Raw genomic sequence first — 13,718 nt, 5'->3', positions numbered from 1 at the left:
TCAGCCAGGTCACGATCTCGCGCTCCGTGAGTTCGAGCCCCGCGTCAGGCTCTGGGCTGATGGCTCAGAGCCTGGAGCCTGTTTCCGATTCTGTGTCTCCCTCTCTCTCTGCCCCTCCCCCGTTCATGCTCTGTCTCTCTCTGTCCCAAAAATAATAAACGTTAAAAAAAAAAAACCATCATTTTAACACATTGGATGATCAATTCAAGCTGTATTAAAAAGAGATGTGCATTGCCTTCTTCTTTTTTGATTTTTAAAATTTTATTTATTTATTTATTTATTTATTTGTTTATTTATTTGTATTTTTAAAGATTGTAGGTAATCTCTACACCCATCGTGGGACTTGAACCTACAACCCCAAGATCAAGAGTCGCATACTCCACTGACAGTGCCAGCCAGGAGCCCCCAACTCTTCTTTACTGAAACTCCCATCATGATGACCTGATACTGATTCTGAATGAGATCCATGTTCTACTGCTATCCAGAGCAAGAAAGAATTCTTCTGCTTTGAAAACATGGTTTTTGCCTCAATAGACAACTGACCCTAATTAGTAACAAAAAGAATAGTTTAACTATTTGAAAATATAAATCATAACTGTGGCAGATGTCTTCCAAAATTTAATTAATTTATATCTAACAAACCTATGGGGCAATAAGCTCAATCACACAGGGTTACATTTTGCAACTAGTTTATGCTGGAAGGTTCATCAGGAGATCATATAAGTTAAGCCTATATGTTCCATAGACAAAAACTGTCCTTGTGATCTGTTGTCACACTTGAGAGCTTTAATTAGCTTTTGTGTTTTGGATAGTAATTGGGAAACTTACCTATGTAGAAGTTAAAAAATTTTATGTCCAGTTGAAACCAGAAGCCACAGATTACAATCAGCATTTTACAGAAATTTGACAGAATGGAAAAACACTACAAAGCAGACAGCAAACCATCACAGGTTATTATGTAGATAAGAATAAAACCTGGAAGATATTTGCATTTAAGACATTATGGAGACACAAAGAATATATGATAATGAGGCTGGGATGAAGGGCCTACCAAGCCATATTTTTCCTTATTCCATACCTTGTTATAAAGCTGGGTAGCTTGTAAGAAATTCCTGTTAGCTATAATTTTTTATTATTCTTTATTATTATATTATTTTTTATTACTAAAACTATGTGCTTATTTAGGAGGTAAGATTAAATTTACATACCACGTGTTTATTTCATGGAAATTGAATTTGAATTTCTCTACCAATCATGTAATATTTAACCCACCAGCTATGATTTCACTGATCTTGTTTAAATGAACTCAACCACTATTTTTAAATCCTTAAGATTCCTTTGGAGTTAGAATAAAGCAAATGTTTTCCTCTTTGCATCAATTGTGGTACAAGTAATGATTATAGCAGACACATTTTTTAACCACCACGTAGAATTTCAACTTTTTCCATGCTATGTACCTCTGGGTTGATGGTCAAAGCATATGGATCTGCCATTGCTGGAAACATAAAACATGTGCATTCCAGAGTCTTGTTGAAGCTTATGACCTCAAACTTTTTATTGCCCAATTCATATCAAACACTGTGTTTCAAGAATAACATGCTTGAAGGATTATCAGACATTTATCCTTGTTTCAAACTGGGAATTCAAATTTTCCACTTTATGAAGGCCCATGAGGTAAACTTTTCTAAAGTCTTAGTATCAGCACAAGAAGTGCCTCTCTTGACCAATTGCTTCGTGGTGATCTCAAAAACACTATAAAACCCTCTACTTTGGCCAATTTGTTGCATTGTTCTGGTATCCTATTTTTCCTCTCTTTAACATCACACCTATTTCTTCCTTTACTTACTTTTATCTTGTATTATAATACGTATTTTCTGTGTGCTGCCTCAAATTCTCTGGAATAATGCGAGTATAAATAAGAATAAATTTCAGACTAGAGATAGGATCAACCCTTATAGGGTCAAAGGGAAAAAAAAAGAATCTATGACAGCAAACAAGTACTAGGATACCAATAGAACATTTGAAAAGATTTTGAGTCATTGAAGCCAAAAGTATGTGCCCACCAAAACAAGTGCCAAGAAGCTTTGAAAGAAGGAACTGTTCTTCAACAATTTTTTCAATGCAGCAAACACATAGGCTTTGTCCATAGAGCATGTAAGTCTGAGCTTACTTATACTCCCTAAATAAGTGCCCTTTGTGCATGGAGCACAAGAAAATACATATATTCCTTGTCCTGTTAAGGTGTAAATTTAATTTCTACATTACACAACTAATTACAACGATCAACAAGGAGTATATTGCCCAAGAACAGAATTGAATTGGATGTTCAAAACCACAAGTCAACATCTGTAACTTACTCTTTTGTGATTTTTCAGTTACTAAATGCACTGGCTGAGTGTTCATCTGGCTTTCCTGTTCAAAACCTCTACTGGATTCTAGGAATGTTTTTACCAGTACACATAAACCTGGCAACTTTATTTCTACCTTCCAAACAACGCTGGAACTAGAACTGCAAAATAGCTTGTGAAATACCAGCCAAATTACTTCCTTGAACTCCTGTTCCATATTCTATGCACTGTGAAGTATTTTACAACTTCTTATATTTGAAAATCCTCTTTGTAATCCCGTGAAATGCCTCATAAACACTTGCTTGGCTGTCAGATGCAAAACCTTATCCTCTTCAAGCTGCAGATAATTATATTGAGATATTGTCAATTACGATGTCTTGTCCCAGATCACCTACTGAGGAAGAAGTAGAGCCAGAATCAGGTCGTGGTCTCTTGATTTTGTTTCAGCTTCTGAAGAACTCCTCATCCAATCTAAGGAGCAATCCCCGCGGCAAGGCACTGCGTGTGCCCAACAGGGATAAAGGCCCCTGTGACTTCCTAGGAATTCAGGCTTTCAGAAATGTGGAAAAACTCAGTAGGAGACAGGTTGCGCAGCTGTGTAGTGCAGCCTCAAGCTGGTACCACTGGGAATGGTTTGCAAAACAGGAAGGTGCAGTCGGGTGTGCCGCGGCTTAGTTAAACCGGCACTCCCCCACCTCCTTCCCTGGCGCCCCACTGCCAGGTAACTTCTGGCCCAGTGCCCTCGGTACCTTTCCCGTGCTGAACTGGAAAGGCTGCCCTCGTGCCCACCCTTCTCCCTCTACCCGTCACCCTCCCAAGTTTACCTGACGGATCTGGGGGCGGTTTAGCAGAGGCCCGTCGGCTCACGGGGTGAGCGTGGGGGGTCCTAATCTCAGAGTGGGTAGGAGAGGCTGGGCCCCCGAAAGGACGCGGCCGGCCGTGGGGGGGCTGGGGGGCGCGGTGGCCCGGCCCGGAGGGTGTCGTGTCCCGACCAGGCCTCAGGGCGGCACTCTGGTCCCGCGGCCGGAGCGCTCGGGCGGGCCGCTGGGCGCCGACCCACGCTGGCCAGGAACGTTTCACCCGGTGACGCAGCCCCGGGTGGGAGACGTGGTGCGGCGGCGGCGGCGGTACGCGCCTCCGCCGCCTGCGAGAGGACGTGCGGTGCGGCGGGAGGCGGCGGCGCAAGACCGGGAGCGGCCGGCGGGCGCCGGGAAGCAGGACGCGGACGCCGGCGAGGAAGTAGGTCCCGGGTCGGCGCTCAACAAAGAGCGGGGCCGCCCCCCTCGGGTGCCGAGCCAGCCCCAGGCCCCGGCGGTTCGCGGGCGGCCGGGAGGGGGAAGGGCCGCGGCCGGAACGGGACTGCGGGGACGCCGCGGACCCTTCCAGGCCCGCTTCTCCGCGGCCCGCGGCGGGGCGGAAGGGAAGGGGCTGGGCCGCTCGGGGTTGTAGCCTTTGCTTGTCCCTGGTGCAGGCGGAGCTGCGGGCAGAGGCTCCATGTTGGGAAGCGGCGCCGCTCGTTCTCGTTAGCGGGAATCGATCCGGGCGCCGCGGGCAGAACCGGCGGGGCGCGGGCCCTGAGCGAAGATGGAGGCCCCGCTGCGGCCTGTCGCGGACATCCTGAGGCGGAACCCGCAGCAGGACTACGAGCTCGTTCAGAGGGTCGGCAGCGGCACCTACGGAGACGTCTATAAGGTGAGGCAGGCCCGGCCCGGCCGCGGGCTCCTTTCCTGCGGTCGGCTGGCTCCCGGGAGTAGGGCTACTTTCTAGCGAAGTAGGAGGCGTAGGGAGGATGCCTTTATTGTTGCATCTTGGAGATGAAGGGGTCGGGGTTCCTTTTTTACTCAGTTCTGAGCGCCTTTTAGTCATAGCTTGCTCTGATCGCTCACAACATGCAGAACTAACCACACACCTTTGCAAAACCCACTGTCGTACCTTTTTTTTTTTTTTTTTTGGTAGTATAAAAGCTTTTTTCGTTTGTGTTGTTGAGGGGAGTTCGAATATAGAGTTGCAGTTGAGGATGCTAGTCTTAGCATGGAAAAATGCTTCCTGCAAGACAGTCGATGGGAAAGCATATTGACATTAGGCATTTGCATTTAAAGAAAACTTTTAAATGGATGAGCTTGATTTAAAAAGTCAGTGAAAGGGGGTCTGTCTGGTTTAACTGTAAGTAGTCTAATGCTGAGCAAAATGACGTGTGCGCAAACATTATCCTATGTAGAATTCTGCTTTTTCTGCTAGATGTTTCATCATTTGTATTTGGTTGATTTTGTTTGTTTGTTTGTTTGTTTGTTTATTCTTCTACTTTAGTAGTTCCTCTCTCAGGGATTTATAACATCCCCGACCAAGAGAGGATAAGAGCTGTTGTCTTTTTAATTGTACTCTTTTGCATTAGTTGAAACAGACTGGAGGGTAAGGTACTCTTAATTTGAGATTAAAGAGAAGTCATAGAGAAGCAAGCTGAATTCCGTAAATACATTGAGTTCTTGAAGGATTAAAAGGAAAGAGATCGTTTCACATTCTTAGTTGCTTTTTGTTTTCTCTTCCAAAAAGGGAGTGTTAATGCAATTCATATGGACATATTGAGGGAAATTTCCTTTGATTTTGTAACAGCTTTGTTTATTGGATTTAATCATGATATTTATCCCATTGTTCCAGACAACACCTCTGCATATAGTTGAAATAGCCTGTGTCATATGGGTGATTTACTGGTAGATTCCCCTGGGGTTTGTCGTTGTTTTGCATGGATGGTAAAATGGAAAGAAAACATCCTTTTTTTTTTTCTCCTTTTCTGCTTTTGTTTAATATTCTATTAATAATAATAATTCATGATGGTATATGATGAATCTATTAATAACAATTCAAAATGGTATATGTCATTTTACTGAAATGGACTGTGATGGGTAGGCTTTTTATTCATTAAAAGGGCATTTGAATTTTCTATACTAGGCGCTGTTCTAGGCATGGGGTATTGAACTGTGAGGAAAGTCCCAATTCTTGCTCTGTGAATACCTTTGAATTCAAAATGGATAATTATAACAGAATCCTTTTCTTTATGTAGAATTAGAGGTAATTAACTCTTCATTGTTTAGCTATGGGTTAGCCATTTTGTGGAATGCTCTTGAAAAATTGAAATTCCTTCTTGCTTTCTCAGTCCCACTTTTTAGTCATTTTCATTTTATGATTCACTATGTGTGAGATCAGTTGAATTTAGTTCATATTAATGAAATAGTCTAAATTCCAGTTCTTGTATATTTTTTCTCTACTACAATAAAATTTAAAGTGTTTTCTCCACAAAAATCTCAAGATCCCCACCTTTTTTCTTTATAAGTATAATAACTAAAGCAACTGTCTGGAGCAGGATTTTATTCTTGCAGGAAAAGCAAAGGGTTATATTAAAAGGAAAGCTAATGCTTGTCCTTTAGCCTGGTGCCTCCCTGCCCTGTGTCTCTCTTCCATAGCTCCTAAACAGAGGATCAGTGACTGAATATTTATCATATATCATCTTCACCCCCCTTCGCCCCACCCCATCTCCTTCCCTCCCCACATTCATGCTCCCTCACACTTATACTCATCCATGCTTGGGCAGCCTTTGATTGCTAAACGTGCTCAAAATCCTGGTTCCTTGTCTTTCGTTTCCCTTTGTTCTGATTACCTGGAATCACCTCCCAACACCCTCCCCCACTTTCACCTGTTGCTATCTTACCTGTCCACAAAAACCTTACTCAAAGGCTCCTCCAGGAATCCCCAGCCCTCCCTGCTTATCTCTCCCCCCTCATCTGTTACTCTTTCCCCTCTTCATTCTGTTCTAGCCACACTGGCCTGTTTGCTCTTCCTTAAACATGCATAATAAGCATCTTCCTACCTTTGGGTCTTTATGTGTTCTTCCTATTTTCTCTGCTCAGAATGTTTTCCTCAGACAGCCACAGCTTGCTCCCTTCCCCCCTTGCTTTTACACCCTCCATCTTTTTTTCCTACTTTTTTTTTTCTTGTACTTAATTATCATGTAACATCTTTTACTTATTTTTTTCTTGTTTATTATCTGTTTCAATCCACTAATGTACTCAATGAGGGCAGGAGTTTTATGTGTTTTGTTCACTGCTCTGTTTCTAACAGCACCTGGAATTATGTCTGGCATAGAGTAAGTGCTTCTAAAAATTTGAAGATTGAATGAATGAATAAATGAATGAATGAATAACTGTCAGTAATTCTATCACCTCGTTGTCTGGGCATATTCTTTCAACATCACAACATTAAATTAGCACTTAATACTCTGTGTTTCTCTGTAATTCCTATTATGATATCCTGCCATGTATTTTTAGTACAAACTTCAATTATTTGAGTTCTCTAGGAAAAATATTTCTGAAAGAATATTTCATAGCATATCCTTTTTCAGCTCTCTGAATCCTACAGGATTTTGTCAGTTTGTATTTACTCCTTAATATTCCTAAAAACATGTAACATTTGGGATGTAGTGCTGAAGTTTTGGAGCTCAGAGCAATTTTGCTGTTTATCACTCTGTTTCTGATGAACTGAAAATCCTTGAAAGTTTTAGAAGTATTTTCAGTCAGTGATATAAGTTAGTAAAATAATAACAGTGAAGAGTAATGAAGGTACATTAGTTGCTGTTGTAGTCAGGTATTATTTGTACTTTTCTTTATAAATATTACAGCTCCAGCAACCATCTGGAACAGGATTTTATTCTTGCCAGGAAAAGCAGGTATCTTAGGAAGCAGGAACTTTAGAAGGACTACACCTTTGAGAGTCTTTGTGAATTATATATATGTTCTTCGAAAACACGGATCTGCTCTGAAGCTCCTGTCTTTGCTGAGAATCTCCAGTAGGGGAGAGCTCAATCTGGCGATTCCCTGGTTGAAAGGATAAGTATTCTTTTAGATAAATAGGGCATGCAGGGGGAAGAAACACAAAAGAGAAAGGAAATGTGGTGGAAGATGGATAAAGATTAAATTTAAGCTGGGCAAATTTTATTTGTAATTAATGTTAATATTTAAATCTGCCAGCAGGAAGAGGTCTGGAGATACAGTGTGTTCACTATCTTCTGTCCACAGATCTAGACATGTCAAGTGATCTAGAGAGTACAGCATCATGATACAGTTCGTAGTTAACAGTACAAGCCATTGTGGTGGTCTTTATCGAAATTTCTGTATCGAAATTGTTCCCAACCTCCATTCCAGAGAAGGTCTAGAAATCTTTTTTTTTTTTTTTTTTTTTACCTTTTGTGGGATATAAATTTAGAGCCCATGTATTTTTCTAACCTGTATTGCTTTTTCTGATTGATTATACAAGTATGACATGTTTAGCTGCAGGAGGGCAGGAATAGATGTCTCTTGTTCATCACTGTGTGATAACAGATGGATGCTCAATAAATTATTGAATGACATTAGTTATAGAAAATTACCCAGAGATAATGCTGTTAATAATTCAACATAGTTTATTTTGGCTTTTTTCTTGTTTTTGTTTGTTTAGTTTTTTTAAGTTTGTTTATTTATTTTGAGAGAGAGAGCTTGAGCTGGGAAGGGGCAAAGAGAGAGGGAGAGAAAGAATCCCAAGCCGGCTCCGTGCTGTCAGTGCAGAACCTGATGTGGGGCTCAGTCTCTAGTGAGATCATGACCTGAGCTGAAACCAAGAGTCAGATGCTTGACTGAGCCCCCTAGGCACCCCTTTCCTGATATTTTTAAACCAATATGTTTCTAAAAATGATTTATATAAAATTAGGACCTCAATGTATCTCTTTTTTCTGCTTGAATTGGGATGGCTAGTATTTTCCCTGGTAAATAAATATTATCCAAAAATACCAGTTTTGAAGGATCTATTTTTAAAGGGTCTGTTGAACAAACACCCATTTAGTGAATCTTTCTAAGATTCATTTTTGTCTTCAATTAAAATAATTTTTTTGCAATTATGAATAATGTATAATTTGTGTGGAAATCTTTATCATGTAGTTTTATCACTTCCATGGGTTCTTCTGGGTCCTGGGGGAACTGGGTCCACTGTGGTGAATCCCTCTTTTATATATGCCCTCCTTTTCTCTCCCTTAAGCCAGAAGTCACAATTCTGAAAAGGCATGAGGCACTTTGAAACATATTCCAGGATCCCATTGTATATAGATTCATTTATTCTGGAAATATTTGTTGAATGCCAATTGGATGTTAGGGGATGGGGATCCAAACACAAGAAAGAGAAAGTACACTGTCAACAAGGAACATGTAATTTAGTAGGGAAAACAGACATATAAACAGTTATAATGTGGTAAGTGCAATAGTAGAAGTGAAGTCAAAGAAATACCCAGCTCTGTTTTTACTGGGGATAGGGGAACGGAGGAGAGGAGAGAGAAGTATGACGTGAACCAGGGAGGATTAATGGAAGAAAGGACATTAACTGGATTTTTAAAAGAATTCAGGGTGATTTTCAGGTGGACAAGATGGGAAAGATATTTCAGGCTCTGGGAATAGTGTGTGCAAACACCTGGTATCTTGAGAAGCCACGATGAATTTTGAGGGATTTGGAGTGACCAAATCTGGCAGAGATGTCATAGATGGAGAACACAGGCTATTTTTGGACAGAAAAGGACCAGATAATGGACCTGTGTCAAAGAATCTGGACTTCTTCCTATAAATTTAGAAAACACTGTAGAAGGGAATCTCTCACAGTGTAGTGGATAGATTAAAGTTACTCGAAGTATAAAGACCAGTCACTGAATTATCCAAATGAGAGTTCATATAAGCCTAAATTTAGGCTTTGGAACTGGAGATAAAAGGAAGGGATGGATGAGTCATATTTAGAAGATGATCAAAATTACCTGGTGATTAGTTGGGGGAAGGACAAGAAATCAGTGGCATTTAAAATTCTGATTTGGGTGACTATATTGCTGCCATCAACAGAATTAGAAAATACTAAATTTGTGGGTTTGGATCTTGTGTGTGGTTTTCAACATATGACATTGATAGGTGGATATGTCTGACAGATGGTAGCACAGTGCAGCTCTGGACTTGAGAGATGAACTGGGGATACAGGTTTGGGAGTCATCATCACTTTATGGGGTGGTACCTGTGAAGTATAGGTGAGGTCACCCAAGAGACTTTATAGGAGAGTTGAGGAAATGCTGTAGTCTTAAGAGAGGTGGCAGAAGAAAATGACATTGAAGGTGTCTGAGAAGAAACAAAGAACAAACAAAAGAGAAACTTTTCCTAGAAATCAAGAGTTTTGGGGCGCCTGGGTGGCTCAGTCAGTTAAGTGTCCAACCTCAGCTCAGTCATATTATCACAGTTGGTGAGTTCAAGCCCCGTATCAGGCTGTCCACTCTCGGCACAGAGCCCACTTTGTATCCTCTGTCTCCCTCTCTCCCCTGCTCGTGTTCTCTCCCTCTCTCTCTCACAAATAAACATTAAGAAAAAAAAAAAAAGAAATCAAGAATTTCATAGAAATCAAGATCTCTGTCATCTCCTGCATCTATTCTTGTTCCCCTTTGCTCTGACTGCAATAAGGAAAATATATTGATCTTCAAAAAATATAAATCTGAAGTTTGTGTCATTCCTCCTTCTCTTTGTCTATGGAGTAAAGCCTTAGAATATCATACACTTTAAGACCTTGCCTATCCTGACATTTTAACCATACTGAATTTCATTCAGTTCCTTATATGCACTCTACTGTCTGTCCTTCAGGTTTTTGCAGATAGTATTTCCTTTTCTTAGAATACTTTGCCGCTTCTTCTTTTTCACCTATCTTCTCTTTAAATTTGTTTTTAAAAACTGCATTTTCAGGGAGGCCTTTTCTGTCCCTTAAATAAGGTCATGTTTATTTGCTGAATGATTTCTTACCCTCTTACTCATCATTCATCACATATCATCGTTGCTGTCAATCTCCTGCTCTATTCAGACTGCATGAGAACAGGGATCTTGCATCTACTGTTGAATCAGCTAGCCTAGCACAGTCCCTCCCAGATAGTATGTGCTCAATATGTTTTGAAGGAGTGAGCAACATAGTGGTCGTGTAAGTAAGGAATCGAAAGGGTTGATTAAGAACAAAAGATTCGGTATCAGTAATCATCAGGGAAATGCAAATCAAAACTACAGTGAGGTATCACCTTACACCAGTCAGAATGGCTGATATCAAAAAAAGAACAGAAATAACAAATGTTGGCAAGGATGTGGAGAAAAAGGAACTTGTTGGTGAGAATGTAAATTGATACAGCCACTGTATAAAACAGTATGGAGATTCCTCAAAAAATTAAAAATAGAAATGCCATATGACCCAGTAATTCCTCTACTGGGTATTTACGCAAAGAAAAGGAAAACACTAATTCAAAAAAATATATCCACACCTGTGTTTATTGCAGCATTATTTACAGTAGCCAAGATATGGAAGTATCCCAAGTGTCCATCGATAGATAAATTGGTAAGTATGATGTGATAGACTATATATACATACACATGTGTGTGTATATATATGTATATATATCATACCTGCATATAAGTGGAATATTACTCAGCCATAAAAAGGATGAAATCTTAACATTTGCGATGACATGGATGGACTTAGAGGATATTATGCTAAGTGAAGTAAGTCAGACAGAGAAAGACAAATACCATATGATTTCACTTATATGTGGAATCTGAAAAATGAACAAACAAATTAAAACAGAAACAGACCCATAAAAACAGAGAACAACTGGTAGTTGCCAGAGGGGAGGGGGGGTGGGGGAAGGGGATGGGCAAAATGGGTAAAGGGAAGTGGGAGGTACAGGCTTCCAGTTATGGAATGAATACATCATAGGAATGAAAGGTACAACATAGAGAACATGGTCAGTGGTATTGTAAAGTGTTATATGGTGACAATAGCTATATTTGTGAGCATAGCATAACTTACAGAGTTGTTGAATCACTATGTTGTACACCTGAAACTAATGTAATGCTGTGTGTCGGCTATATTTGAATTAAAATTAAAATTAATTTTTTAAAAAGAGTAAAATTTGAGGTATGAATGGTAAGTAAGGAAGTTAAGGGAATGTAGAACCCTCCTTGAAGCAGCTTAGCTATGAAAGGAAAAAGAAATGAGACAGACTTCTTCCACTGCTTCTTCCAGCAGTTTCTTCCACTGCTTCTGTTTTTTTCCTCCCATTGAGAATGATTATAGCTTTTCAGTTATTATTCTTCAGGATTGTTTTATCACCCAAGTGACCAGGAGTGTTGCTGAATTTTGAGACACAATTCCACAGGGAATAAAATCAAGACAAAGAATTTGGGAGGTATTGAAAATTTAGAAAGATTAAGGGCAAAAACTTAGGATGGGGTTATCAGGGACATAGATGGGGAATACTTTTAAAGTCTCCTTCCCTCCCTTTCTTCTACGCTCCCCCTTTTTTTCTCTCCCTCTTCTGCTCTAAAGTAGAGCCTCCATAGATTTCCAGCTCTGTTTGTTTTCCTATGAGTATGGTTAGGCTGAGGCACATTGATCAATGGGGAGCTGGGATGGAGCAGGGTGATGACAGGGTGGAAAGGTGTATTTAACATTTAACCAATATTTAGTGAGGGCCTCTTATGTGCCAGATACTGTTTTGAGGCCTTGGGGTCTGTGAAGAGGAAGACCAAGATTCTTGCTATTATGGAACTTAGATTCTAGTAGGAGAGAGAGACAATAAACATGATAAAAATTATGTAATATGTTAGCAGGTGATTAACGATATGGAAAGAAGGAAAAGATGAGCAGGTTAAGGGGGATCAGGATTGCCAGGATGGTATGGAGGGGTCAGGTTGGGGAATTCTAAGAGGATCTTCAGGGTCCGCCTCATTGAAAAGGTTAGATTTGAGCAAAGACTTGAAGCAAACGAGGACCTAGCCAGGTGAATATCTGTGTAATCAGAGGAAGTCTTAAATATTTCTGCCTTACTGAATCACCTGACCCTATCTATACTGCTAAATTGTAAACTTAAGGGTCAGGAATTAGAACTAAGACATGGCATTGCCATCATACCACTTATTGGCTGGTGCAAGAGTACAGATCATTGTGATTTTAATTAAATCAAGTTCAATAACAATTAAATATTTTGTAAGGTTATGTGAAAATAAAATGTGTTATTAAGGTGAAGTGTACTGTTATGGATGTTTACTATTTTATAAATCATCTGGTTAAATCGTATTTAGTATTTGTTTTTCTTACTGTGCAGAAGTAGGCTTATTTTATGACTACCTAAAAAAAAAGAATATGGTTCTGACAGTAGATGTGATGCTCTGGATCATGGCTGAAGACAAATTATTTAAAAACTCTTTTCTGTCTTCATAGAAATGTTTTGAGAACTATAAAAGAAGTCTTTAAAATACTTTCATCTTGGTGAAGATGGACATAAAACAGTGCCATCACTGGTGCAGGTATATAAATTCTGTTTCCAGAATTGACCTGTGGATATAGCCTTCACCTTAGGCTTATAATACATTTTAGCGTTCTTGTTATTTTTATTACATAGGTTTACCATTTTCACTTTATCCATCATTTCCAGTGTTGTTGATAAAATGGGATAGACTGCAGATTGACTTAGATTTCTTTTCTAGTTTTGCTTTCAAAATTTACAAAAGTTTCACTTCTCAGGTTTAAATTGTGGTTTCATACTAAATACACAGGAAGAGAAACATGAAGCTTATTAACAAGTGAAAACATGTATTTTCAGGGCTTTGTTGTCAATTTGAGAACTTAGTCCAAGTTGAGATAAATTGGAGCAGGCACTTTCACTTGGCTGTATTGGACTATTTGTACATTTGAGTGTTATTAGAAGGCTAGTGCTCTCCAGTTATGTGAAGTACTGTTTAAGTTAGTGTAGATAAGTCTCTGTAAAGGGCAAGATGAATTTAGGTCAAACATATCTCTATTTCTGTTAAATGTCATCATCTCCCACTCAGATTTTGAGAAGATGAATTGGGAAACCAGGCGGATAACCTGATCTATCCTTGGAGGTGTTTGGGCCCATGAATCATACTGGCCCCTACCTTCCAACATTTTTACAAAAACGAAATCAGATTAAAATGACTAAGAGTGACTAATGTTTGTTTAGCTCTCCCATAATCAGTATATTTTTTGTTTTTGAAAATAATCCTATGAAGTAGGGACAGGTATGTTATCATTTCTAGTTTACCCAAGAAAAAACTTACTATTTGTCCTATATCTTACTGTTAGTAAGCGGCATTCTGAGGATTTGAATCTAGCTCTTCTGACTCTATAATCTCTGTTGTTTCTTCTATACCAAGCTGCCTCGGCACTGTACCTTTAAATTCATTGCTGCACACACAGCTCTTAACACATTGCCTACCACATAATAAGCTCTGTACAAATTATGGTCAGATGAGACTTCGTGGCCTCACTCCT

The 13,718-nt window shown here is 39.8% G+C and overlaps 2 protein-coding genes across 7 annotated transcripts in view; one reads left to right on the top strand and one right to left on the bottom strand.

Moving 5' to 3' along the window:
- The window catches only part of ATL1 (atlastin GTPase 1), an 85,244-nt gene extending 81,824 nt beyond the window's left edge, over positions 1–3,420 (bottom strand). For 2 of the 3 annotated variants that reach the window (XM_040477110.1, XM_040477111.1), the window contains exon 1: positions 3,173–3,420. The gene's annotated coding sequence lies outside the window, so the exon portion shown is untranslated. The remainder of the gene's footprint in view (positions 1–3,172) is intronic. The other variant, XM_040477107.1, reaches the window with a different exon arrangement.
- A 53-nt stretch (positions 3,421–3,473) lies between these two features.
- Positions 3,474–13,718, top strand: part of MAP4K5 (mitogen-activated protein kinase kinase kinase kinase 5) — a 113,467-nt gene continuing 103,222 nt past the window's right edge. For all 4 annotated transcript variants that reach the window (XM_040477105.1, XM_040477104.1, XM_040477103.1 and 1 more), the window contains exons 1-2: positions 3,474–3,587; positions 3,820–4,040. In XM_040477105.1, coding sequence (XP_040333039.1) covers positions 3,933–4,040 — 108 coding nt within the window. In that variant the 5' untranslated portion in view covers positions 3,474–3,587; positions 3,820–3,932. The remainder of the gene's footprint in view (positions 3,588–3,819; positions 4,041–13,718) is intronic.

The sequence above is a fragment of the Herpailurus yagouaroundi genome, unplaced genomic scaffold (assembly GCF_014898765.1).
Source record: "Herpailurus yagouaroundi ecotype Mexico unplaced genomic scaffold, PumYag 141, whole genome shotgun sequence".
NCBI classification, from domain to species: domain Eukaryota; kingdom Metazoa; phylum Chordata; class Mammalia; order Carnivora; family Felidae; genus Herpailurus; species Herpailurus yagouaroundi.
This window is presented reverse-complemented; position numbering and strand designations above follow the sequence as displayed.